This window comes from Haliaeetus leucocephalus, unplaced genomic scaffold (genome assembly GCF_000737465.1).
Source record: "Haliaeetus leucocephalus isolate CR32 unplaced genomic scaffold, Haliaeetus_leucocephalus-4.0 Scaffold93, whole genome shotgun sequence".
NCBI classification, from domain to species: Eukaryota; Metazoa; Chordata; class Aves; order Accipitriformes; family Accipitridae; genus Haliaeetus; species Haliaeetus leucocephalus.
Genome location: NW_010972529.1, coordinates 963,244 through 988,791, shown reverse-complemented (window position 1 = coordinate 988,791; position 25,548 = coordinate 963,244). Strand labels below are relative to the sequence as shown.

Genomic DNA, 25,548 nt, shown 5'->3' with positions numbered 1-25,548 from the left:
ATGTGGCCGAAGGAAAAGAGAAACACAGGAAGCAATTTTTCAAAGGCTTTCTTTCCCCTCATTTCCCCCCAGAATGAGGCAAAGCCACAGCAAGCTTCCAAAATACTGGACTGGATTCATTCAGTAATACTGACACGCTGACAGTCTTCAATCAACATCCATGACAGGTCTTGTAATTGACAGGATTGAGAAACACAAGTTTAGTGTTCAGCAGAAGTACCTCAGCAACTGTTGAGAATAAAATTAAAAGGAAAGCAAGTTGCCGAAGACACGGGGAATGGGAACATGAGCTGTGGGAAGCACTGTTTGCTGTCTCCACGATTATCTGGCCACATTTAAAATAGCCACGTGCAGGGAGCGGGGTCATGCTATTCCTGACATGCTATTTGCAGAGACAACAGCCTCAGAAACAAAGCGTTTCCTGTGTTGTCCTGAAGCGGGTGCAAGCAAAGCAGGTCTGGTACAGAAGACAACAAAAAACAACCGACTGGTAAAACTAGAGTTAAGAAAAGTACTTCCCAAACCTCAGTGCTACAGGGTGCCTGTACTCTCCTCATAGAAGACCACTGCTGTTCTACTGCAGGCAAGACCAAAGAGCTGTACAAGGCTCTTCTCGCAGCTCTGGCAATAACACCTTGTTTTCTAGTAAACCAGTTCCCTAATGTCCACCAACCCGTGTTTTAGGGACAATCTGCCAGAATCCACACACATGACCCAACTGCACGTACATCACTAGTCCTAGTTCCCCTAAAGAAAAGTGGTGCAAGTCATGGTCTCACCCACAGGCCATGGAAGCTCCTGCCCAGGCTGCACTAAACACCAACCCACGGTGCGCTCCTTACATTTGGACTAAAATTCAGCACCCCAAGGGGAGGGGGTTTGACCAAACAACCAGCCACGGCAAGACTGGAGAGCTCTTCCAACGTAATTGGAATTCTTCCAGAATTTGCTACTTTTTTCCTCTCTCTTTTTAAAATATGCACTTAAGGTTCCTTGTGACCAGCATAGAAGAAAACAGGCATGACTAGTTATGGACGCAATAAGGAAAATGGCAACTCTCACTTCTGCAAAATATGAGCCGAGCCCTACCTGAGGACTCTTTCCTAAGCTACAGCAACTGGTAGGTGAGAATACAAGAACTACTCCATAGCATTACACTTTCCACCTATCACACCTTCTGTGTAAGGCTTGATATGTGATAAACGAGCCAAATAATATGAATTTTTCATGCAAGGCATGATGTTATTGCAGTAGGATAGACTCTTTTAAGCAGCTTTGTATACAATCTGAAAGCTGAAGTCAGTTGCTGGAAACATTGCAGTAGCTAGTAAAAACTAAATTGTGGAGGAGACAAATGCGTGAACCCATCAAAAGAAGGCTGTGACATTTAAAATAGAAGGTCATACTTGTTCACATTTGCTCTCTGCTGAGCAGACAAGCAAGCATTAGCACACTTTGCACTCATGTTTCAGTAGATGTTGATGCAGTTCCACAGATTTGGGGAACAGCGTTGCTAGTTACAGACTTGAACATGCCATTTTAAAGTCAGCAGTCCCACTAAAGGAAAGCTTCATTTTGTGCCAAAGTGCATGTCAAATAGGCACACTGTGGGCAAATAACATGCCTTTAGCATTTGATCTCCTGTCTGTGTCATTTTCCATCCTCTCACAGGCAAGGCTCCAGGCTTGGACCTTCCCTTGGGAAAATAAATAAATAAAAATGAGGTTTCAGTAGGAGAGAAGGGAGGCCAAAAAGCCTGCCCCAACCTTTCACATGGGACAGTTTGAAGCTCAGCACATCCTGGCCAAAGGAGCAGTTACTTACCCCAGAGCTGAGACCCCACCAAAAAGCAGAGCCAAGACAGGCTGAACCTGTTCTAAGGGAATATCTGCACACAATACAGGACACACACTGCTAAGGGTAGAAAACTTACAGTTATGGAGATTCCCTACAGGTTATAAAAGCCAGGAGAGTCATCTCAACAGCTTAATCTACTGTAGGACTTGCTTCCCTCCACTGAGAGAGGCACCTGTCTTGGAGCACACACGTACACATACTACTGTCTTGTTTTTTGGTTTTTTTTTTCCCAGTATTTTATTTCTGACAGGCATTTACAACGTTCCATTCATAGAACTAAAAACATAAAAATAGACCTTCTTTCAGCTTATAAAAGAAATATATAAGAACCTTTGACATAGACATGTCATGACATTATGTACAAGAACAACGGTACCTTCCCAGTACCAGCCTTCTAGAATTTCAGCACTGACTGTATTCCGCTGGGTACAGCACAGGACAGCTAAAACCTCCGCTTCTCCAATACACTGGGACACAACTGACAGGTAGATGATATAAAACAATGATGTGATAATACAAAGGGTATAGAAACCTTTCTAAAGCTTTTACGAAAAGAAATCAGAAGATAGCAAAAAGTTAATAGAGAAAGCTTTCATAAGATCAAGTATAGTGCACCAGAAACCAGAAAGTAGGGGGCAAGGGAAGAATGCTAGCTGGGACACAAAGACAGTGATGGATTTTTGGGGGGAATAATTTTTGTTATGTTTTAAAATATAGTCAGAGTGGATTTTATAAAATATAATCCTAAAGCTATTATAAAATTTCAGGTTTTCAAAGTACCTACTAATGTGTCAAACATCAATAGATACCAACAAAAAAAAAATCATATAATCTTCCTTTTTTCCTATAGGTGAAACCGAAATGGGAAAAGCTATATAAATCTTAAAAAAAAAAAAAGTGCTATTTTGTGTTTCGTATTTGGAAGTCTACTTAAAAACCACAAGATTTTAGTCATGTTTTACCCTGTTTTAGATGTTTAAATAAAAGATTTAAAATGTTAAAGAGGTTTGCTTGTGTAGAACTTGTTCATACTCTATTGCAGTGGAAAAGCTTTTATAAAGGAATTAAAATACACTAGTTTCACCCACAGTAGGAAAGTGGATGAGGTCAGTTTTTTGGCCATGAATTCCCTGTCCCCTAAGCCCAAACTCTGCCAGAGAGAGTGGACCAAACGGATCCGTGATGTTGCTACACTGGCTCCAGCAAGGTTACACCAGGGATCAGTTTGGTCCACTGCAATTGTCATGTAATTTTATTTTATTCTTTTTATTATCTAACTAAACTCCAGTCTCAAACATATACAATAATCTTTTTCCTGAAGAAAGTTATACCTAAATAAGTGTTTCCAGTTCATATTTTAATATAAAACCACCATTCCTAACCCTCTGCAAAAAGCTAGCCTTGTATCCTAGACGTGGAGCTACGCTAACGCTGTAAAACTCTTATCCCTTTGTGCCCCTGCATCTCAGGTAAAATACAAAAAAATATTTCTTCAAGTGTTAAATTTGGGTCTCTTTTAAGAGAGTTTGGCATCTTTATAATATTCTGTAAAACTAGAGCTTCCAACATTGACATTAAATTAGACCAGCCACAGACCAAGAGGACTTAACACAACATAAATCCCAAACCTTTCCTCACACATTCCTAAAATACACGTATATTCTCTTACATTTAAAGAGGGAAAAGTAATAAGAATACTGCAACTGTACACATTAAAAAGGCAGTTTCCTCAATATGGAGATGAACCTACGACTGAGATTTTACGGCTATAAAACCCTCTGTTCGTTGTGCTATTGTTTAAGCTAGTTCGCTGCACGTAGGTTAAGACATCCAGAGTGATTTGTTTTCCAGTGATGATATCCTCCCCATACTTAATTTCAGCCCCTGATTATTTTAGAATAAATAAAATAGTGTGAAAGCCCTTGGTAACGTAAGACAGGACCTTAAGCTTATTCCGTTCCAGGTTTTGAGCGTTTTACAGTTGCCTAAAGTGTGGCCGCATGGCTTCGGACCAATTCAGCTGCCGAAATGGTGTGTGCAAGTGTGCAATCTATCAGGATCAGCTCTCCACGGTGTGTGGGGGTGGGAGGGAGGGATGGAGGGCGGAAGGGGGAGACCTACGCATCCTACGCATGGGGAAGGGGACCGGTTTAGAGCTCCGTGTTCAGTTTCCTGCTGGGGACAAAGTCTTCACGCCTAACCCAGATGACCTCCTCGCCGTGGCCCTCCATGTCGCCGTTGATGCCGGACAAGGCCGCCTGCTTCTTCAGCTGGGTCATCCTGGAGGCGTGCGTGTCCATGGCCGGGCGCGGGCGGTCGCCCCAGCACGGCTGGCTGCTCGTGATGGAGGCCGCCTGCAGCCGCTCCCGAAGGTCTCGGTCAGCCACAGCACCTCGCATGGCCTCGCAGTACTCATCGTCATCGCTGAGGATGTCCGTTTCCTTGATGTCCTCCTGCTCTTCATACTGAGCAAGGTCAAACTGTTCCTCTACCCAGCGGTCAGTGTCCCCACTGTGCGTGGGCTGCTGGGGCTCTTTTTCAGGGCTGCTCGTGTAGACGGCATCTGAGTCAATGGTAAACCTGTTTCGGGCCAGCCGCCGCCTCCTCCTCCCAAGAGACTTGCTTGGGGCTGACACTGCGCACACACAAAGATAAAACCCCACAGGCTTTTTACACACGGTACAACTCTCTTTAAAAAGCTAGTCTTCCAGGGGCCCTTTATTTAACACCGCTAGGCACAAAGCAGGCAGTCTCCCATGAATGACCTAGTCATTCGCCATCCTCCCTGCGGGCAAGTCACACTTCACTCAGCTCCTCAGCACAGGTCTCTCCAGCTGAAAAAGGAGTTTCTGCTACTCAGATCCACAGTTGGGATAATGGCCCACAATTACTGTTCCTCCTAAGCGGTAGGCAGCCAGCCAGCCAGCACAATGTGCATCTGTTCAGCTCAGCTTCTCACACGCAGTGCCCTGCTGTCGGCACACCGCAAAAACCAACTAGCCTTACCCCTCGGTACAGGAAATTGCTTTGTCTCAGGTAAGAGCAACGCTATAGGTTCCCGAGCAGCTACCTTGGTGCTGAAGATGCTGCAATTGTTGCATTATCTATGGGGAAGTAAGTTCCCTGTCCAGGCTCTGCTACTCCCTTCCCCGCTCCCTCCCTACTCAGGAGGGGAAGAAAATGCCCAAACCAGAAAAACTTTCAGAAGTTCCTTACTCAGCATCAGCTGGTCTACTAGCTTTAGCAACTGGCCTCATTAACAAATTCACATCTTCTGTGTTGGAACATCTTCAGAAGAGGCTTGTGAGGCAAAGCAGGAGACGAATCCTGCAGCTGAAGGACCTGCAGGCATTCCAGTGCTTTACGTGCATACACACATAGCTCCACGGCAAGCAGGTGAACTCCGAGGTTATAGTTTGTCCCCCTCCACTAAACAGCACCTTAGCACTTTCAGTATGCATTTATTAAACTCTAGCTTGGGGATGGGGTTACATTTTAATATCCCTGAGCCTCAAAACATGCATTAAGTACAACAGCTCAGCAGTTGCAAGTTTTTACTGTAGTGAGAGGTCTGGACTCTAAGAGGAGAATTTAATCTCTGCAGAATTCATCATGCAAATGCACCAACGAGCCAAACCGAAAGATGGTTTGGCATCAACAACAGATTAGCCCCACAGGCTGATTGAGGAAGCACTGTGGTAAAACAGTTGCATTTTGGCTATCCTTTGACTCTTCTTTCTTACAACTGTAAGTGTCTGAGACAGATGGCTAGCAACACCCCGAGTGAGAAGCCATGCTGCGAATGTTATTGGTCTGGCCTGCCCATTACAGAAGAGGAACAGAAAGCCTGGTTGTCTACATTGCTGGATCTAATGAGCAGAAAAACAAAAAAAACCAACACAAAACCAAAACAGACCATAACAAAACACGCAGCGGTGCTGTGTACTTTTCAGTTGGCAGCAAATGTTTCCTTCCCTCCATCATCTAGTGTTCTGAAAATGAAAACCTGCTTTTCCCTGGGATTTTCTCATTGCTTTTGCCTGAAGTCAACTGAAAAGGAAAATCCATGGTTTAGGACAGGCCATTACAAAAATAATAGTATCAAATGCATGCTTCTCAAAACGTGAGAAGTAGAAGCACATGCCCTTTAGCAATAGAGCTGAAAAGGCTAAAATGGAGGACATACGAAGCTATCTCTTCAAACCAAGCCACTGACTCAGGGGAGCTGATTTTTCTTGTGCCTCTTAGTTTAAAAGTGCTAGGGTTAGCTCAAAATTCTGTACATGCTTTTAAGAAATATGCAGCAGGCTTCTGCTTTGTTCAGCTGAAACCCGTTTCCAGATTAAAGTGCACAGCCAATCAGTATTGACAGGAATCCCATTTCTTCCTTCCATGCCAGAAGGACCGCTCTGAAGCTGAGCCTTGAGTGCAAAGCAAGGTAAATAGAGGCAATTTAAGGCTCTCAAGGAGGTGAAGCATGGAAAACCAGCAGTTTTTACATACACAGGAGAGAATGCTAATCCTAATATACAAGTAACATCGACACCACCACATGTCCTACAACGGTGCTAGGGTTACTGGGATCTTGAAAGTCTGTAGCCCTACAGTACCTGCCCTGTTCATGGCTGGCCTTGCACCTTTTAGAGCACACAATCTTTTTCCACCAAAAGGAACATATTGCTGGGATGAGGGCAAACTTTCAGTTTTAAGAAGCTGTCTTCTGTGTTTATCCCGCAGAATCGAGTGCACTGCCTTCAGAAAGTCCTTCCTGTGTTCTGGTGAACTGAAAAACAGGCAAGAATACAAAAGGCAGCATTATCTCTTGGGAACTGCTAAAAGCTCACTGTAAAGGAGATAAATAATGACCATTTCCGTAATTTCAGGCAGTGCAAACTGGCTGGCATGCACTTCCCCCAGAGAAGACTCAATTTAATACAGTATTTTCAAAGCAAAGGTGAATCTATAATCATTGCAATGGACATCCAAAGAAACAAATACACTGTTCGTTAACAAAATATTTAGCCATTCACCCCTCTTGAGGCTTTCTTTTCCTCCAATATCAACCATGCATTTCTCTTTGTCTGATAAACATCAAGTTGACCTATGGTGGCTAATTAAATCTCAGTTTGTCTCCTGTAAACACATACCAAGCAGAAGTCCTGCAACTCTCCACTACCTAGTAGTAGGAATTGGCTTGGTATCAGCTCCGTTAGACCCTCGTGAACTTGTGTACTAAGTTTTTATTTGGACTCTAAAACACATCAGGGCAACCACCACAATGAAGATGGACCAGGATTACTTAAGGAAAGGGCAGTGCTGTAAGAGCAGAGGTTGGAACTTCGTGGCATGAAAGGTACCAGCTGAACAAGACACTTGAGCAGCTACCTGACATGAAGATCCAATGCTGGAGTTGGATGTAAATTTGTGAAAGGAAAATTGTAGTTAAGGATATTCCCATAAGGTGCAAAGCTGATCAAATATATGCCTTTAATAGATTTTACAAAATTCTGCCTGCCAGAAGCAAGGTTTTAATACCCTCTCCCCACTTTCCCTACTGGCTATTCCCAGATTGCCTTAAAGGGAAGGGCGTAGGCAAGCTGGGATCCAGAGACATAGCTGCCATTGAAAATACAAAAATGCACTTACCTACAGCAAAGGTGAAACGTTCTTTCTGGCCTGCCTTCAGATTCAGATTTAACATGAACAATCTCACATACAGAATTGGTCTCTGCATCTAAAGGGAAAAGCAAGCAGCACTTCATACAACAGTTTCTCATGTTTAACCCCGATTAGGGTATTTATTCCCTAATCCTGAAAGAATGGTTTAAGACGATCTGGGACAACAGATAATACACTGCAAATAATATGAACTCATGGCTGAAAGGCAGCGGTGGGCAAATGACTCATGAAATAGACACTTAAACTCCCCAAAATCTAGTAGTATTTTATATGCACTCGGTCCCATAAAAATATGAAACCTCCCCTCCCCAGCTTTTCAGGTATTCCACAGAGTACTGTCACATTTTACAGCTACCTCCTATGTTCTTTCCACTTTCACTTATGTGTTAGAAAGGGAGCAAATTGTTTAAAACTGAAATTTTTCTTATAAGCTTCGCATGAAGCCATCAGTGACAAGAACAAAAATTTACTAGCTCTGTTGTCTCACAGCTGCAAGATTTCCTTCTAGTCTCCAGAAGAGGAACAGCACAAACCAGAGTCAACAACAACTTTGTCCTGTTTTTTCAGAACCCTGACTGGCTTCAGAAAAGTACTGACGAGCTGGAGATACACAACTGGAGCTTCTGCCCCTTCATTTCTCTCCAGGGCTATTATGGATGTTGAGGTTGTGGATTCCTTGCTCAGGCCCCAGAAGCTACATACACATGTACCAACAGTAAACGTCGGTCAGTGAATGCCCCCAGACCAAACATTAAGAACCCTGCCAAATTCAGGCAGCGGGAACATTACCTGCACTTGCCAACGCTCGAACCTGCAGTGCTTCTAAAGGTATCATGTGGCGAAAGCGGAACGGATCCCAGTCTTCATAAATTGAAGCTCTATGTGATCCTCCCTGGAAGAATTTCAAAATACTGTTAGGAAATGAGACACCTTGGGATAGTCAGACACAAAAGTCTCCTTTGCTCTGCACTGAGAATGTCCAGCTAGAGACTTGTTGCAATTCCTGTTCTCTCACTACAACATCTTAGTAACCAGCATCACTGATGTGGCTATCTATGAAGGTCTTGCTAAATCCTAGACAAAACCAACCATTAGACCCAATGCCTTCAAAAGTCATTGGAGACCAATGCTGCATTCTCTCCTCCAAATGCACATACACTCAAACATGTGTAAGTTTTGCCTTAGACACTCCAAAGTTATTTTGTGGCCAGCTGACTTCAGAAAACAACCACACAAGCACTTCAAATCACACTCTGGTTTATGCTATATGTGGGAATCAAGAAGTTTTCTGTAATACTATAAACTGTGTTCCCTATTGTAGCAAGGCATGTGTTTACTGTCAAGCTTAGCTTTAACTTTTAATCCCAAACTCCAGCAGGATTCCTTGATACATACTGTAGGCACACCAAATTTAGCTAAGAGCAGTCAGCACTTGCTCAGTGGCATGCAACAGCCAGAACTGAAGCAAGGGCATTGTGTTTCACTAAGAAAGTTGACAGGCATCAGCTCTCAGATTTGATTCATATAGACTAATCAAAGAGTCAAACACAAGAGAGATATTCAAGTTGACGCCTTGTTTCATGAAGGTCCACTCCACAGCATGGAATGGATGGGGCAGGCCACAGGAATGACTAGTCCAGCAGAGAGCAAAGGATAAACGAAATGAACACTTGCAGAGCACTGCACCCAGGCCAAACAGCAGGCCACTCGGCCTTACTCAAAACCTCAGTTGTGTGGCAGGGAACAAGAATCACGTATGCAAAAGCACAGCCTAGCACCACAGCTTTATTGAAAGCAAATCTTGATTATAGCACCACAAATGCACACAGCATCACCAAAATAGTCCATGCAACTTACAAGTTTCTTCTTCTGTTTCGAACCATCCTTGTATACAAGGACCACAGCAGTTTTGAACACTAGAGGAGAAAGTTAGAAACAAAAGCCATGTAGTCAATAAGGCTGGGAACAGGTGTCCCCTATACCTGTAGCACACAGACCTTTCAACTCCTGAGACAGCCCTCACCTGACTCAGGGAGGGAAGGCAGGAGTAAACCTACCAGCCCTCTTGCATATTCTTCCCCCAAAACCCAAGCTTAACTGCTTTTAGTACACAAAACCAAGTTACTTCATAGTCGCTTGAAACTTAAGAGTTACCAGTTATTGGAACAACTATTCAAGCAGCAAAAGTTCTATACAAAAATTTAGAAAACTTTAATCCTTCTGGCTAAGTTCCCCTCAGACAAATGAGCAGCATCCAGCTACACGCAGCCAGTCAAGCAGATGAGACTGAGCTTGAACAGAATGTGAATGCCTCCCAGGTGGGACAGCAGTCTATGCCAAATTAAAAAGCAAACACCACCCACAGGCAGAGGTGTAATCCAATTCCTCTTTTGCCACATAACATCCACATGGAGCTGGAATTTGTTTTTCAAGACTCCAGTTTTCCTTGTGATCTTTCTTCAGGCCTCAAATGTACCCTTTGTTTTAGGATTGAATTGCATGGACACTTAATTTTGGACATTTTATGAAACCAGTTTAAAGGTTTTTGGAATAATTAAGAGTTGCTGCACATTCCTAACAGCTTTCATGAGGCCCTCAGCTTCACAGTATGACCAGGTGCTTTCCCAGCTTACAGGAAAGCAGTCAATTTTCATATGCTCTTCCAGAGCAAAGCTGAAAGAGTCTTCATTCATTACCTGTTTGGCAAAAAAAACAAAAGCAAAAATAAAACTCATTGGCTTCCTAACCAGTATCGCCTTCTGGAAACAACAAGGAAAAAGCCCGTTGCGTATAAAGAAATTTTGGAACAAATAAAAGCTAGCATGCTCTGCATTACTTGATATAATTCTGAAAGTACGAGAGACGATTTAGCTAATACAAGTGATCATGTACCTTTCCAAGGGACCATACTCCAACACAGCGGAAAGACCTTGAGATCTATGCCAACAGCAGTTTCAATTTCTAGTTTGGCCACTCAAGATAGACTACTCGGAGGGAGACAGACCACTCCAAAGCAACTCACTGGGAGTCCTGGCTTAACTTTTAAGCACTTTTTAAAGCTTAGATATACAAGTCGTTTCTGGCAAAAGGCACAAAGGAAAAAGGCAAAACGTCTTCAAGCCCCCAACCCCATTCTACAGGATGGGAAGTAGAGTGACTTGGCATTGATCAGACTACAGAACTGTATCTTTTCAGAGACAAATACCCTTCTATATAGCCCTCAATTCATAGCCTTGGATATGGGTTTAAGAAACTCTTGCACTATTATAGCAGTCATCTCCAAATTCTTCACCAGATTTAGATCAACGCAGAACAGAATTTGACCACTGCAGCAAAGAGACAAATATGGTTTTAGGTTCCAGCCAATTTTGCAGAAGGCAATGCTTAACTACCTTCATCAAATATCTGCCAAGGCACAGTCGACAGTCTTTTAGGCATCTGAAATAAGATTACTAGGATACAAACCAAATGCTGCCAGCTCAGGTTCCTTCTTCCATTTTCCCAGTGAAGCAGGAGGATTCAGCCATATCACTGTATTATGCAAGAGTAAGTCCCCCATTGAAAGGTCTGCAACCTGCCAACACAAACACATGCACAAAGACACAACACGTAATCAGTTCAAGAAAGCTTACTTGAATTTTCAGTTCAAGAAAACTTGCTTGAACTTTATTCTTAAACAAACAAATGCCCCACAAGCAAACTTTTGAAATATTTAATCAGATGACTGCAAGCATGTGCAAACAGACTGTGACAGTTGGCAACAGATGCATGTTAATCCTTAATTATGAGCATAAATTGGGAGAAGTCAAACTCAGAGTCCAGATCTCGTAACCTGGTGGGAAATCAGGGCAAAACCCAGATGTCTTCCATGCATTTTTTCCTCCTTTGCCCATCTTTCTCCCTACTAGTTTCTTTCTATTTTGTTTGAACATTTAAGCATAGCCCCCATCACACACACACAGTCTGGGGTAAAGTTTAGAGAGTGCATCACATAAAGCAGTCAAAGCACTTCCTCACCACAGTTGCTGTGGCTCTTGATTTTGCCCAAAGGCTCACCTGTGGAAACCACATTGCTGGAAATGGACTAATAAAGGAGTTCCTAACAACTGTTGGGAGACACCTACTAATATTGCAGCAACCAGATCTTTCACTTTGACTTATGGTCTCCCAGAGTGACAAATCGAGGACTATCCCCAGTCTAGGGGCCATGTTATCCCATTCCTCCACCCTCCTCTCAGTGAAGTCTGACTTTTGCTAAAGGATGCTACAGATAACATCAGCACAACCACCTGAGGTCTCCCCAATAACAAGAGCAACACTAAGATATGTGTTTACTGCCTTCTCTTCCAGATTAACAGCAAACCATGACTGCTCTCCCAACAGATGTCCTGACATGCTCGCTCCACCACTGCTTGCCAGCACCAACCCTAGTCTCTGCCCTCTACCCACCATCTGATCCTCCCTCCCCACCGCTGCTATCCAGCTCTCACACCCAAAGCTTCCTCAACACTACTCAATACCAAACCTCCTTTGCTTTGTAGACCAATGTGTCTTATGTTTGTTCTTCATCCTGACTGTTGGCAAAACCCCATTACCATTACTTCATACTGTCATGCTTCTCTCCAGCCTTCACCCACATCGCTGTTCCCATTGGCCCTTTAGTGTGTCTACCTCTTCCTTGAGTCCCCCTCGACCTTACCTCATTCCCCCCTTACTGCCCACCACTCCTTCACTGCACTGCTGGACTGCAGACCCATGTTTTATTGTTAAATGGAGAGTCCTGGTCTCAGTCTGAAACTTCAAGACATCTTCCACTGGTTTCCAAGTTGGTCAGCCAGGACTGAGCCACACTGGATCTTCACGTATTTGCAGATGTGCCATATGAGACATCTAGGCCAAAGCTCTCTCACATAAAGCCCACTAACATACTTCCTAAAAGAGAAACAGCAGTTTCTCACACACCACACCTCACATTTTGATCTCTTTAAAGTGATTGAAGAGCTAAGTACAGACTTGCCTCAGCATGCCAGTCCACTCAGACTGGTGGGGTAACTATTTATGTGGAATGAGGAGAGCCGAGACATGGACATCGAAATAGTGAACTGCAGGCTGTGATGTGACTTTGACCCAAGCACAACGCTGATGAATGAATCCACTACTTCTTTACATTGGTCCATGAACCATGGTACACTGAACCATGCATGGAAAAGCAGTTTTTGAATTGGATTGGGATTTATCTGTTTGCACCACAATCCACTTAAATGACACAGCACAAAAGGTAAATATTTGATACAATTTAAACATTCATGCTACAGGCACCAAAATAACAGCCTGATTCTCTTCAATTTGATCATCTGTTACCTCTTTTTTCTCCCCTGTTTGTTCTGCTATGAGTTGGTCAAACACTGCCCCATATTCTTCATGGATTTTCTGCATTTCATTAATGTGGCTGGCAACCTTGTTCATTGTTTTTATGGCCACTATAAGAAAGACAGAGAGATAGGGGAAGAGATAAAAGGTATTTTTAAGCCTCTGAGAGGAAGGGGGAGGAGGAGGGTTCCAGATCAGAGGTTAAACAAGGAAGAGCAATGTAGGTTAGCTCCTTACCATCAAGGTGATAATGTTCTTCACTTTCTACATCAGTCAGAGCAAAGAGCTCCTTCAGCAGGAGAGGGTATTTCAGTATCCGCTGGATGGGTTTGATGAGGTAAGACTCCAGCGTGGATGAGTGCTGCCGTCGGGGATTCTGAGCATCCAGAAATGCCTTGAAAGCAGTGTCTGTCTTGGCTGGAAGATTAAAATGAAGCAATTGGATAAATCAAAAATCATAACAGCTGCCCTGACAAAGCGACTTTTCCAGCTTTAAATTCATTTATCCAGAGACATTTTGCAAGGAAGTGCAGATTTATCAGGTCCACAGTATTAGATTTATGCACTTCAGGTTTTGAGTTACTGACACTTTGCCACAGATATGCTATATATGATTTAACAACAGGCACCCACCTACCATACCAATACTTGCAGTTTTTGATTTCACTATCCACAGTATTTCTGGCCTTGCAACTATTTTGGAGCAGTATATATTGTTTTAATCATCTGTTTCCTTTAAAAAAAGGCTTAAATTGGATATTTGTAAGAAATCACTACTCATAAGTCTAGTCCGACAGGCTAATATTAATATTGGCGAGTCTGGTTATTGTCACCTCATTAAACCTTAAAATGCAGTACTGAACAACAACAAAAAAATCAAGAGCTAGTAAGGAGGCAGGAAGCAGTAAACTTACGACATTACACCGTATTTTGGGAGCACAGACAAACTGGACACCTGATTGCTATCATCTCTTCTACCTGACTGCTACTGAATTTATAAAAATACCAATGTCTCTGTTGGTCCCTCTATTAGAACATAAATTTGTACAGGGAGGGAAGTATGGAGAACGTGGCATTTTTAGACATACAAGTTACTTAGTGCAAGAACAATTCCACAAAATTGCTTTTATTAGAGCCATGTCCCCTGCTGAAGTTGGGTTGGTTTTTTGCAGTCAGTCACCTGATTTCAATAAAGCAACTTCAATTTCAAATCCAGAAACCACCTGCACCTCAGCTGAGGTCACCAAATTACACTTTAAATACACTCCCAGGCTTTTTAAGAGATTTATCACCGGAATAAAATTTTAAGTTCTGTTTGTGCCACAATTCAAGCACAAGCATTTCTCATTTATAAATAGAGTCAGCAATGAAAAAGCAAAACAAAACATCCAGATCTACCTAGTCTACAGCCTAACCTTAAGGTCTAACAAAATGATGCTGAAACCAAGCATGGATGTGACTAGCAACAAATCATTTATTCATGTATTCCACAGAGCTGCCAAGTATTCTTTGCAGCATGGTAAATAAGAGTTTACAAGCAGAAATGAAAAAAAAAAAAAATGCGCACAGGAAAAAACAAAAGCCAAACCAACCAAGAAACAAAAAAACCCAAAACTGTTGATTGTCAGGCATCCAGATGTTCTTTGAAAAGAAGAGCCCCTCCCTTAATGGCATTGCTCCTACAACTGGATCTATTTGTTTATTTAATGTCTTGGCCAAAAATGAATTTCATGAAGCACTGCTAACTCTAAGAGATTAACACTTTCACAGGGGAAAAAACGTTGCTTCAAGGCAAGGAGGCCCATGAGCATTTCTAAGACAGACCACAGTTAATTTATCTCCATCTCAGCAAGCCAAGCTCTACTAGGAATTCATACATGGAAACTTCTCAGGCAAACTGGAATGAAGGTGAGAGGAAAAAGAGAGGAGAGAGAGAGCATGGTGAAGTTAAAATATTTAGACAGCTTCCATAAAACATTCTCCCAGGCTGATCCTTTCCTAGTGGCTGTCAGCATTCAACCACATTGGCCGGAGCTTCAGTGGGATTGTCACTAGCAAGGATTCACGGCACAAACTATAGAAGGATCCAGAGGTCATTACAAGCGTCACTACTCCTGGTTCCAAAGTACACAGTGATCCATTAGCACATGCCACATCGCCCATTTATGAAATCTTTCCACTCCCCACATGACTGAAAAGAAACTGAACATGTCAGGGGGAATGAATTAAGCGTGTGGAGGAAAACCACATGCAAGGTTAACAATCTCTCATAATGAGCTACTCAGGTATCATTACACCGATGGTGGTCCAAGAACACCCAAGACAGAGACCTCTTTGCGAGTTTCTCAGGCCAGATGGACTTAACTTCCTTACTGCAAAGACTGCTGGAGAACAACTAGGCACATGTGTGCCCCCATTTCTCCACCACAACTTGCCCTGCACTGTTTGGGGTGCAATGGCCACCTCTCGTCATCCACAAGGACAACCTGCACCAGCCCAAACGAACATGTTGCTGCGACATCTCTCTCTCTGCATGTCCAGGTCTATTTGTCCAGCACATGGCTCTTACCTTTCACCAGTACTTTGGGGACTTTTGTGTGGCTGGCACAGAAGGCACTGTACAGCTTGAACCGGTCAGCGTAGTAAAGAAAGGATCCACCCAAGGAAAATAACACTTTCTAGGATTTAAAAAAAAAAAAAAAAAAAGGCATTAGGAAAAGAAGCACATGAAAGCCAGCAAGTTATTTTCCCTTCTGCCAGGTCACCTGAAGTTTCCATCTAGCTTTTGGATGACAGGACACTGGATTTTTAGAATGTTTTCACACCATCTAGAAGGAAACAGGCCTAGCCTTGGTGTCTGGATTCAGGATATGTGATTAACATCATTAGCCAAGTTCCAGTTAGGACTGTCTGGAGACACCACTGACAATAGAGGGAAGTAGGTTCACAGCTCCAGAACTATATTTAAATGCCCGAGCTTAAAACCTTATTGATCTACTTACTGACCAGAGGCCACAGAAAGGACTAGATGTATCTGACTTTGTAATGGATCATGTAATGTATGGATAATGCAAGAAGCTGCAAGCAAGACTGTTATGCCTCTGCACAAACACACCAAAGTCTTCACTCTCTTGAAAATGAGTTTGTGTTAAGGGCCAAACAATCTTTCCCTAAGATGTCTACGCCACAGTCAAGCATTTGCTCCGCTACCCACTTAAAAACAAAACAACATGGGGTGGGGTGGGTGAGACAACACACAGACAGCTTGCCTACAGTCAGCAGAGGGAAGCAAACTGCAGAACTGAAACCATGAAGCCCTGAAGTCCCATTTTGCACACTGCTTTCAGACTACGCCCATAGGATAGAACTGAAAGTGAAGTTGATGCTCTTTTTCTGGAAAGAGGTGAAAGCACCTGTACTTCTACGACAGAGTCTTCTCCGTAAGGAGGCTTCTTCCACACTCCTCTCAAACTCAGAGCACACAGTGGTCACAGAGGCTTCTGCTACTAAAAAAAGTGTCTCTGTGCTCTCCATTAAGGGCACATTTCCTACAAATGAAAAGCTGTGTTCTAGTTATGCGAGGGCAGTGTTCATGATTGATGCTTATTTTAAAGAAGCACCTGATGGCAAAGCCAAACATGCACAAGACGACAAATTCTTTCAGTAGTTCTTCCAGTGCTGTATGTTAGCTGAAGAGCAATCCCAGTGGAATTATTATTATTATTCATCAAGACATCCTGTCCTCTACCAAGGTGAGTGCTCAAAGCAAGAGTAAAATTCACCAAAGACAAAACATTGTATTAGCTACTTGCCATATATCCAGTACATGACTGCATTAGAAATAAAACAAAATTTCTGTTTCCATATCTTCCTATTTTTTTTAAATGAAGCTCATATATCTTTAGTTTACATTTCTACCTTTGACACACATCTGCAGATAGTTGGAAGTATTTGGCATATAGTTCTGCTATGCATCAAAAGCCCAAATACAGAATTCAACTTACAGTTCTGATCTGTAGCCCTAGTGGGCTTCTGAACTACTATATTAGACTTGTTAGAACAAAGATTTTATGTAACTTTCCATTTCTAGCTTTTCCTGACAGCCCAAGAAAAGAAATCTGGCAGAAGAGCAAGAATAGCATCTAAAAGCACATGGCGTTACAGATTTTTAGTGCTTTGTATGGCTAAATGTAGTATAAACTACAATTGTAGTGGGATGTTTTTCAAACAGCTCCAGTATTAGCTAAAAATTAATCTCAGGTGTAACTAGATGTAGATTTTTACATGAACAGTGACAGTAGTCAGACAAATACGATGAACAGTGTTAAAGGACTACTCAGAATGTAAGCAATGAGATTACCTTAAATTGCTCAACTTTTTCAAGCTTTTCCAGGTCTGGAACCAGCCTTACTCCATCTTCGAGAGTTTTCAGGAACTCTACCTGGAATGCTACCATTTCAGTCAGATTCCCAAAGAGAACATCCAGCTAATAAGAGAAAAAAGCAAGATGCTGAAAATATCACTTTACAGCTAAATTGCATTTTCTAGAACTTCAGTAATTCTCAGTCCACTTGTATAATTAGTGTGATGTCAGGAAAAAACCTACAGACTATACATTATTGAGCAGTACCTTCATACTCTACTCAATCCATTTTTCTAAAAGAAATAGAATTCAAAATTTCTCCATACCCCTTGCTCAGACAAGCAAGTCAAGCTGGGGGGTGGGCAGAGCAGAGGGATGGTGCATAAGCTATCTAGCAAAAAGATAAGCAAGAGCTAACATACCTCATCTGGTGTGAGGAATGTTTCCTTTTGTAGAGGCTTCAGGTATCTCTCCATTAGACAATTTAAGTCCTAAAAATTCAGAAAAAGATTCCCATGTTGGTTCATCAAACCGCCCCCAAATATTTATTGCAGTGGCAAAGATCACCGTTTACCTAGTCTATGAATTTATCCCTTTCACACGTAAGACAAAATAGTTGGAGTTCACAGAATTTAAGATAGTAAAAGAAAACATTTACAGTTTTACTTACAAAATCAATACCAGATCTCACTGAGCAGTGTTCCTCTGCACACCAGCTAAGTAATTTCAAAATGACAGCATAAGAATTTGGAAAGTCTACTTATTTCAGAGGTTTAAGTTACTATTTTAGAGGCAGATTGTAGAACTGAATGTAAGTTAACTAAGAGATACATGCATGAAGCAAATTGAAGTATTAGAAAAGAAACCAACAAAATTTGCCAGAAGGAGGATAAATATTAGTAGACTGAAACAACACATCGAGACCCCTTACTTTGACATAGGTGCGTTCCGTCTCAAGAAGTTCACAGATAACCTTTCGCAGTTTATCTGCATCTGTGAGCTGTCTCATGGTGGCCAGCTGTGGTCCTGTAAATTCCTGAGGATGAGCACTTGAATCAGAAGGGTTCATTTCATGCAGACTGCGACAGAAAGCAGCGACCTGCTCTGTACTCTTTAAAAAGAGGAAGAGGAAAGACCAGCGGTAATATTTTAAGTAAGAGCTATAGGAATGATGGAGATGAGAAGCTTTGCAGTTAAGCAGGTGCAGCTTGGGCACTTTTTAACAGTCACCGAAGTCCAGAAGTGCACACATCGTTTCATATATCTGTCTATCCTATCTCTGGGTGACAGGGTATAAGGGACAGGGGGGAAAGAGTTGCACAATTCAAGTTAATTGAAGTGCTGTTCAATAACATTCCTCCTTTGAGATAAGCATGAACTTTAATTAAATATGCTTGTCCAGCACTTGAAATTGAGAAAACAAACAAACAGGCCCAAGAATGGGAACCAAAAATTACTGTGCAAACAAAACACACACCCCAGCCCTCTGCCAGTTCTCTAATCTAGTTTGCAACAGTCCTGTGAATAGCTGTGTCACAGCCAAGAGACAATGTGGAGACAGAAACCGTTTAAGCTGTTTTTCAGGGAAGCAGAGCCATCTGGGGAACCAAAGCCTCTCAAGGCCTCAAACGCAAGCTCTTTGGGAAAGTAGCTGTGTATCTGTTCTGTGTCTGGAAACATGCCTCGCAGCATGAATTTCTTCCCCATAAGTCAGGTTTTTCGGAGCTGCTACATGTAGCTGGTTTCTTTAATGTTTAATTAGCTGTCTATATATAAAGACAGTTATCCTCTCCTCACCTCCTCATGTTAGATCATTTTCTCGCATCTTCAGTTACGCTGAAAAGTTTGGAGCTGGTATAGTCTCTGGTGTCAGCAATGACAGCCCCAGGCTTCTAGGGTTGCCAAAGCAGCGGACCTGTCTCCATCCCAGAAACCTTGAGGCGGCATGGAGGGAAAAGAACTGCTGTATGTGATCACACCTCTCTAACCTTCTGCATATAATCCTGCCACGGTATCTTAATCCAGATTTAGTGACTTCCCAGCACTGCCTCTACAGCCCTCCAGTTCATACTAAAACAACTGACCCAAAATTAGCCTGTTCAAACAGAGAATATGCAGAGACAAGAGGAGGCAGGAATAAAGAAAAAAAGAAAGAAAAAAGCACTTCGCCACCTCGCACTTTGGAGACAGGGCCCTGGCCCCTGGGAGATCACTCCCACCAGCTGGTAGCAACAACCTCATCAGGAGCCTGCACCACCCCACACCTTCTTGATGACTCAGCACTAAAAAAGCACCGTACTTTTTAAGCTGCGCAGTCTGCTCACACAGCTATCTTCCCCCCTCAGTGCACCTACAATGCCATGAAGCCCAAGAGGAGCACTAGCCACACTAGTGACAAGTAAGGGATTTCCTGCCATAATACAGTTGCTTTCCTGAAAGGTATCTTATGGCTGTAAATGCTCACCTGAGTATATCACTGCAACGCATATCAGTAAAGATGCTTTTTATGCAATGGATAGTTTTCTTCAGGACACAAGCGTAAGAAACAAACTGTCTATACAAAAAATGCCTCTTGGACACAGTTTATTAGAGGAAAAATATTCATCTTCAGTATCTGAGGTTTAACTCCGATGAGGAAGAAAGGAAAAATGTTGTAAGTTCAGGGCACGATGAAGCAGCGAGTTGAACGAGTCCATTTCCAACTAACTCAGCTTCTGGTAATGGCACATGTCACCGAGAGTTAAGATTTATTAATCAAAGTAATTCCTTCTATTTCTCAGCAAGGTTCCACCTATACTCACTGTACGCTTAAGTATAAACCATACCCAAACTTTTGGGTTAAGTTTGCACTAGATTTCAACAGGTGTGATCTTGATCCCAACAACCCCAAATCCACAAAGCGCAGCAGGTGAAAACCTGGCTTTAGCTCAGGCAAAAATCCTGCCCAAGTTACCTGCTCTGCTGGAAAGGGACAAATAGCTGACAATTAATATATGCTAATCTGAGCCTGCAGAGGCCCAGGACATGCAGCGTTTTGCTCAGAAACTTTTAGCTTTGTTAGGACTATTTTGTGAAAGAATTTTTGAGGAAGACATATCCAGTGGCATTTTAAGAGCCAAATGTACAAATTAAAAAGTTATTATGTATAAAACACAGTATGGACTCAAACTCCAAAAATAAACCAAGTGTTTTAAGCAGTTCATGCTCAATACCCCACAGACAACTCACCGTCCATGCACGCGCTTGCAATTAAGTTGCAGGGAAAGATCGGTCACCCAGAAAGAGAGAGCGAAAATCCACTTACACTGCGAAACACCAGCTAAACACTAGTAAGTAGTTGAACATTGGATAACTGTCATATAGACACACAGTCTGCCCCAGAAGGAATAGTTACACCCATATGCCAAAAAGGAAGTGTAGAAGACTTTTAAAAGCCTTATCTCCACTTGTGCACACTTATTAAACTGCTCGCTTACTTCAGCCATGCCCAGCTCCAGCCAGCACCAACCAAGCTCTGCCTTGCCACTGCCGTGCCTCACATCTTTTTACGTATTTCCCAAGTATCACTCACACAATACTCTTTGGACAGGTGAAGAGTCTCAAGCACAATAATGTTCACAAACCTGTTCTCTCACTTGTTCATTGAACAAACTGTCTTGTTTCATTCCTGAACGCAATCCTGTCTATCTTATATTTACTTTAAAAAAAAAAAAAAAGTCAATTTCTATACAGAAAGCAGATGCATATTGCACCCAGGGAAGTTCATAACACAGCTATTTTGCTGAAAACTCTCAAACAGTACTAACAGAAGCCTCTCTGTCCCCATTTTCCTAGAGAAAGTGGATAGAGTAGGGAAGGTCTGGAACAGAAACAGATCCTTTTATCTCTCAGTACCAGCTCTGTTTACCAGCTACGACAATGATACTGCTGACCAGGATTTCTCTAGGAGAGTTACGGCATCACACTTCAGGCACAATTCTGCAAGCAATCCTGTCTAGCAACCTTAAAATGAGATGGAAGGCTGGCACAACTGGGCTATAAAGCGAAGTTCGCTTTGCAAGTACATTAACCCCTCCTCTGCAGGGGGCTCAGCAGAGGAGCCAAGATCACATCCTTCCCATGCAGGAGGAGCAAGTCCTTAAACTCATCAAGCACATTGATGCTGCCCACAGTGGGGAGTTTTGGCTGCCTACCCTATAGTTTTGAAAGCAGAGTGCCATTTCCTCTTGCACTTACCGTATAAAAGACATATGGGTGCCTGGGCATCAGGCAGATTGTCCCCTGGAATGGCACGCAGCACCTCTGTTTCACCACGGATGGCAAACTCTAAGCAGTATTGATCTCCCAAACAAAATTCAGGCAAATTGCATCCTTTCACGCATTGCCAGGACTGCTAATGACATTGCACAATCACAGAAAGCCTCTACAGGGTATATATGTTACAGCTCAGCCTCGAATTTATAACCTGAAAATTAAAACAGCATGAAAATTCGTTTAACTGCTAATTACTTAGACTAGTCGCGTTGCACAGTAGATCTGCTCACCAAATACAGCATACGGTACAGAGAGTCGCCGGCTCTCCCAGCGTTTTCATTCTTGAGCTTACGGTTAACTCTCCAAAGAGCCGACATCGCTGGAAAGGCAGTGTTGCCAGAGCTGTCACTCATTTAGGAAGAAAATCCCACTTCTCCACATATTCAGCTGATCCGAAAGGCGTTCCCATTCCAGACAGGTACTCTGTGCTGCTTACTTGGCATGCAACACAGAAGACGGCTGCATTTTAATAAGGAAGGGCAGTGACCATATTTCTCCAAACAAAGCCTTTCCGCATGTGTCATTTGCTGCCGGCCTCGTTCACTCACCACATCATCTGGAATTAAGAGCTGGCTACCAGTCGAAGCTGAGAACTCAGCGCTGCTTTTCATAGACTCGTTAAGAGGAAAACTTCAGCAGAGAGGCTGAAATGCAGCAAAGCAGAGGTGAAGGCAGCCCGGGAATATAAATGTCTGTTGCCTGTGGCTGAGCACGAGCCGATTGGCTACAACGGCACTGCCAAAGAATATTAAACATCTGAAGGGACAGCGGCACATAATTAAAAAACTTAAAAAACCAGCTATGATACTGGAAAACCTACCCCTCAAATCCCTGTTTTAATCCTTTCACATCTATTGCAACACGTTGAAGGTTTTGAGACTTAATTCTGGTCTTGAATAATGCTGCAGAGAGAAGACGACCTATTTTCTGTGAAAAAATACCTCTCAGTGGTATAAGCATGTACACACACAGCCCATTACAGCATGCTCCCCCAAGCACAAGTGCTGCAAGGTAATGAGCTTTCATTTCAAGAGGCAGATGTCTTTAATTAGAAACAGAGAGAAATGAGTGTCCTGCAGTATTTTAATTGATGACAGTTTTTAAAACACATCCCCAGTTAAGTTCAAAAGACCATTACAGGAAAAAATACACACAAAGACTGATCCTGAGATGCAGCACAACACCCATCTTAGTTTTTTGTAACCTGGAACATTAAGAACTCACACATATACTCAGTTTTCAGGGTACCTCCTTTGAACCTCAATTTATGCTACAATATTTAAAAGGCCAAAACAGTAAGGTCAGCACAGAGGCACGTAACCATTTAAGAAACTACTCTGATATGAAATGTTCCCAATATTGTGTTAAACTGGCGACTGAAAGTGGGGCATCATCTAGATTTCATAAACAGCCTGAAACTTGAATTCACACATACTAGATGAAAACAAGCTTGACAAGGTGGCAGAGAGCAGGCTTTCCTTTCCCACAGTCTTTTCCCTCCCAGCTCTCTCCTCATCTTGGCCCCCACACAAAATGGGGAGAGAAAGGAAAGTCTTGAGCCCACTCCAGAGCAGAAGCAACCGGGAGCACAACTCAGGCCACTGCCAGATGCGTGGCTTAAAGAAAAAGAGCTGCTCCTAGAAAGCGTACCTGCTTGCTACTGTTTACATAGATTTCAACCCAAGAGATACTGTACCTAAGAGGGCGGGTCGACGCAAGGGAGGCATCATGAAATTAGATAGGGAGCGAGTTCAGAGAACAACAGCTGTCCCGCACCACTGCAGTGCCGATGCCTCAACCCACCTTGGAAACAGGTTTTTAGTATTTTATCAGAATAGTTCTACAGACATCTCATTTTTGCTTAATATTATTACTATGATTCCTTTGACAATCGTGATGGAGAAGTAAACTCTACATTATCAGGTCTTTAGGATATACAGAAGATAAGATTTTCAGAAAAGGGAAGAATCCTCAGAGCTAATGGTGTACCCTCCAAATCCTTCACCACCAACAACAGCTTGGAGGCTTTTGCAGATTAAGAAACAAATGCACCACTACGAAGGAAATGCACACCCACATGCACACATGCTGGGCTGGGGGAAGGGAAAGAGTCAGCTGGGCAGGAGGAGGCACAGAAAGAAAGACACATTCAAGTGCCTCCTGTGTTATAGATCCACCTATCACCTACAAGATAAAGTTAAAGGCAAGTCAGAAGGGACCCAAGCCCAGCTTTTGGTAGGATTTCACACAGCTTACCTTCATAAAAAAGGTACCCAGCCTGTGCTATAAGAGCAGATGAAGGAAAGCTGCAGCGCCGTGTTCCTCTCCTTTTCCCATGAATTATTAACTCTCCCCTGGGATTGCTTTGCTGGCTGCTTTCCTCAGAAAGGCTCGGAGCTCTCCTCTTCTGCAGCGCTCTGCCAGCATCAGCAGACCACCAGCACCACGGCACGGAGTGGTGGTGTTTGCAGGATTAAGCCCTGCCTCAGGATCATGCTATTGCAAGGCAAAAGACAACCCAAACGCTATTTTCGTATCTTCAGCTGCTAATGCTGCGTCTGCACTGAAAGAAGAGGAACTCTGTGTTTAGCTGGGACACTCCAGCATAGTTAAAATGCTGCCCAGCGATGAACGGATAAGAGTGCTCCTGCCCTACTTTTGCCAAGAAGGGCAGAAAATAAAGAAAGTCTCCCCTGAACTCCACCGTCCGAGGGAGACTGGAAGCTGTGGCAGTAATGGCGATACAGGGGAACATGCCCCTCCTGGTGGAACGAGGGCAGAGTTTTTCACTTCCCACGTACAAAAATAACCTGTGTAAAACAGTGCTGAGGACATCAGCTTAATCTTCTGCGCCATAATCCTCAGCGCATGGAAAGGTGTGGCAGTGCATGGACAGGGAAACACCTTTGCTTTTTTCCTCACCGTACTAGCTGGGTGGTGACTTTCCATGGAAAAACACGCGTTGCAGACTCCTTACTCCCCACGCAGATGAGCTTTCCCAAGCACGCAGAAAAGCAAAGGGATTAGGAAAACCCTCCCATTGACTGAGCTTTTTTTCCTCCCCTCTACCACATCCTGGAATTCTTGTTAGGCATTGCAGAATTATTTGGGAGTTTCTATAGCTTCTGTTAGAAAGGAACCACAAAGAAAGCCCACTTAGTACAGAGTTCTTTTATGTGAACAGGGACAGCGGCATCCACGAGTTTGCCAAATTGAGCACATTGTATACATACTATATGTACATGTGTTCTCTGTTTTTTTATGGAAGACCATTTCAAGAAGTTTGTCCCATAACAAACAGAATGCAAAGTAAAATGCTTCACTCCCCTCTATATCACACAAACAAAACAAGGTATATTTCTGAGTTTTAAAAGAAAACGTGTACTGATGTCAACATTTCATTTACAGAAGGACAGATGTTCCTCTCATTGGAAACCGAGGCTTATTAGAGTTAAAAGTTACTCTTCCAATATACAAATATTAAGCATTAGAGCTGCTAATGCACATTTCTCAGTTTAACTAAATCTGCTGAGCCACAGGGCTAATCATGTAATCCTTACACCTTGCTTCAGGCAATTACAGCTCTGAAGATCCAGGAGGCAAAATGGAACCCTACAGCCTGTCGCACAGTTCAGAAATAGAACGCTACAGAAAACACAGCAAGAACATTTATGCCCCAAGCAGCTATGTGTTATGCTCAGTGCTCTTCCACAGCTTCAGTGTTTAACAAAAGAGATTCTTTTCAGAGCATCTGAAAATCCCACATATTTACAGTTAAAAATCCTAAAGTATCAACAAACTATTCCACTTATAGAAGAAGAAATTCTTCGTACTTACAAGAAGAAGTTTCATAAAAAAACCTAGAGACAAACCGTATGAGTAATCACCTTCTCTGCATGCAAGCTCTGCATATATTTCACGCAAAGGAATGTTTTCTCTTATCTGACTTCCACTCTCTGGCTATC

General features: G+C 42.8%; 1 protein-coding gene across 5 annotated transcripts in view; it reads right to left on the bottom strand.

Annotated features, from left to right (window-relative positions):
- Nucleotides 1-2,080: 2,080 nt before the first annotated feature.
- TIAM1 (T-cell lymphoma invasion and metastasis 1) overlaps nucleotides 2,081-25,548 on the bottom strand; it is a 156,299-nt gene continuing 132,831 nt past the window's right edge. For 4 of the 5 annotated variants that reach the window (XM_010585274.1, XM_010585275.1, XM_010585276.1 and 1 more), the window contains 12 exons: nucleotides 18,201-18,380; nucleotides 17,692-17,760; nucleotides 17,267-17,392; nucleotides 15,476-15,584; nucleotides 13,144-13,323; nucleotides 12,898-13,016; nucleotides 11,002-11,110; nucleotides 9,394-9,452; nucleotides 8,326-8,428; nucleotides 7,504-7,591; nucleotides 6,468-6,640; nucleotides 2,081-4,492 (listed from right to left, as the gene is read on the bottom strand). In XM_010585274.1, coding sequence (XP_010583576.1) covers nucleotides 4,008-4,492; nucleotides 6,468-6,640; nucleotides 7,504-7,591; nucleotides 8,326-8,428; nucleotides 9,394-9,452; nucleotides 11,002-11,110; nucleotides 12,898-13,016; nucleotides 13,144-13,323; nucleotides 15,476-15,584; nucleotides 17,267-17,392; nucleotides 17,692-17,760; nucleotides 18,201-18,380 — 1,800 coding nt within the window. In that variant the 3' untranslated portion in view covers nucleotides 2,081-4,007. The remainder of the gene's footprint in view (nucleotides 4,493-6,467; nucleotides 6,641-7,503; nucleotides 7,592-8,325; nucleotides 8,429-9,393; nucleotides 9,453-11,001; nucleotides 11,111-12,897; nucleotides 13,017-13,143; nucleotides 13,324-15,475; nucleotides 15,585-17,266; nucleotides 17,393-17,691; nucleotides 17,761-18,200; nucleotides 18,381-25,548) is intronic. The other variant, XM_010585277.1, reaches the window with a different exon arrangement.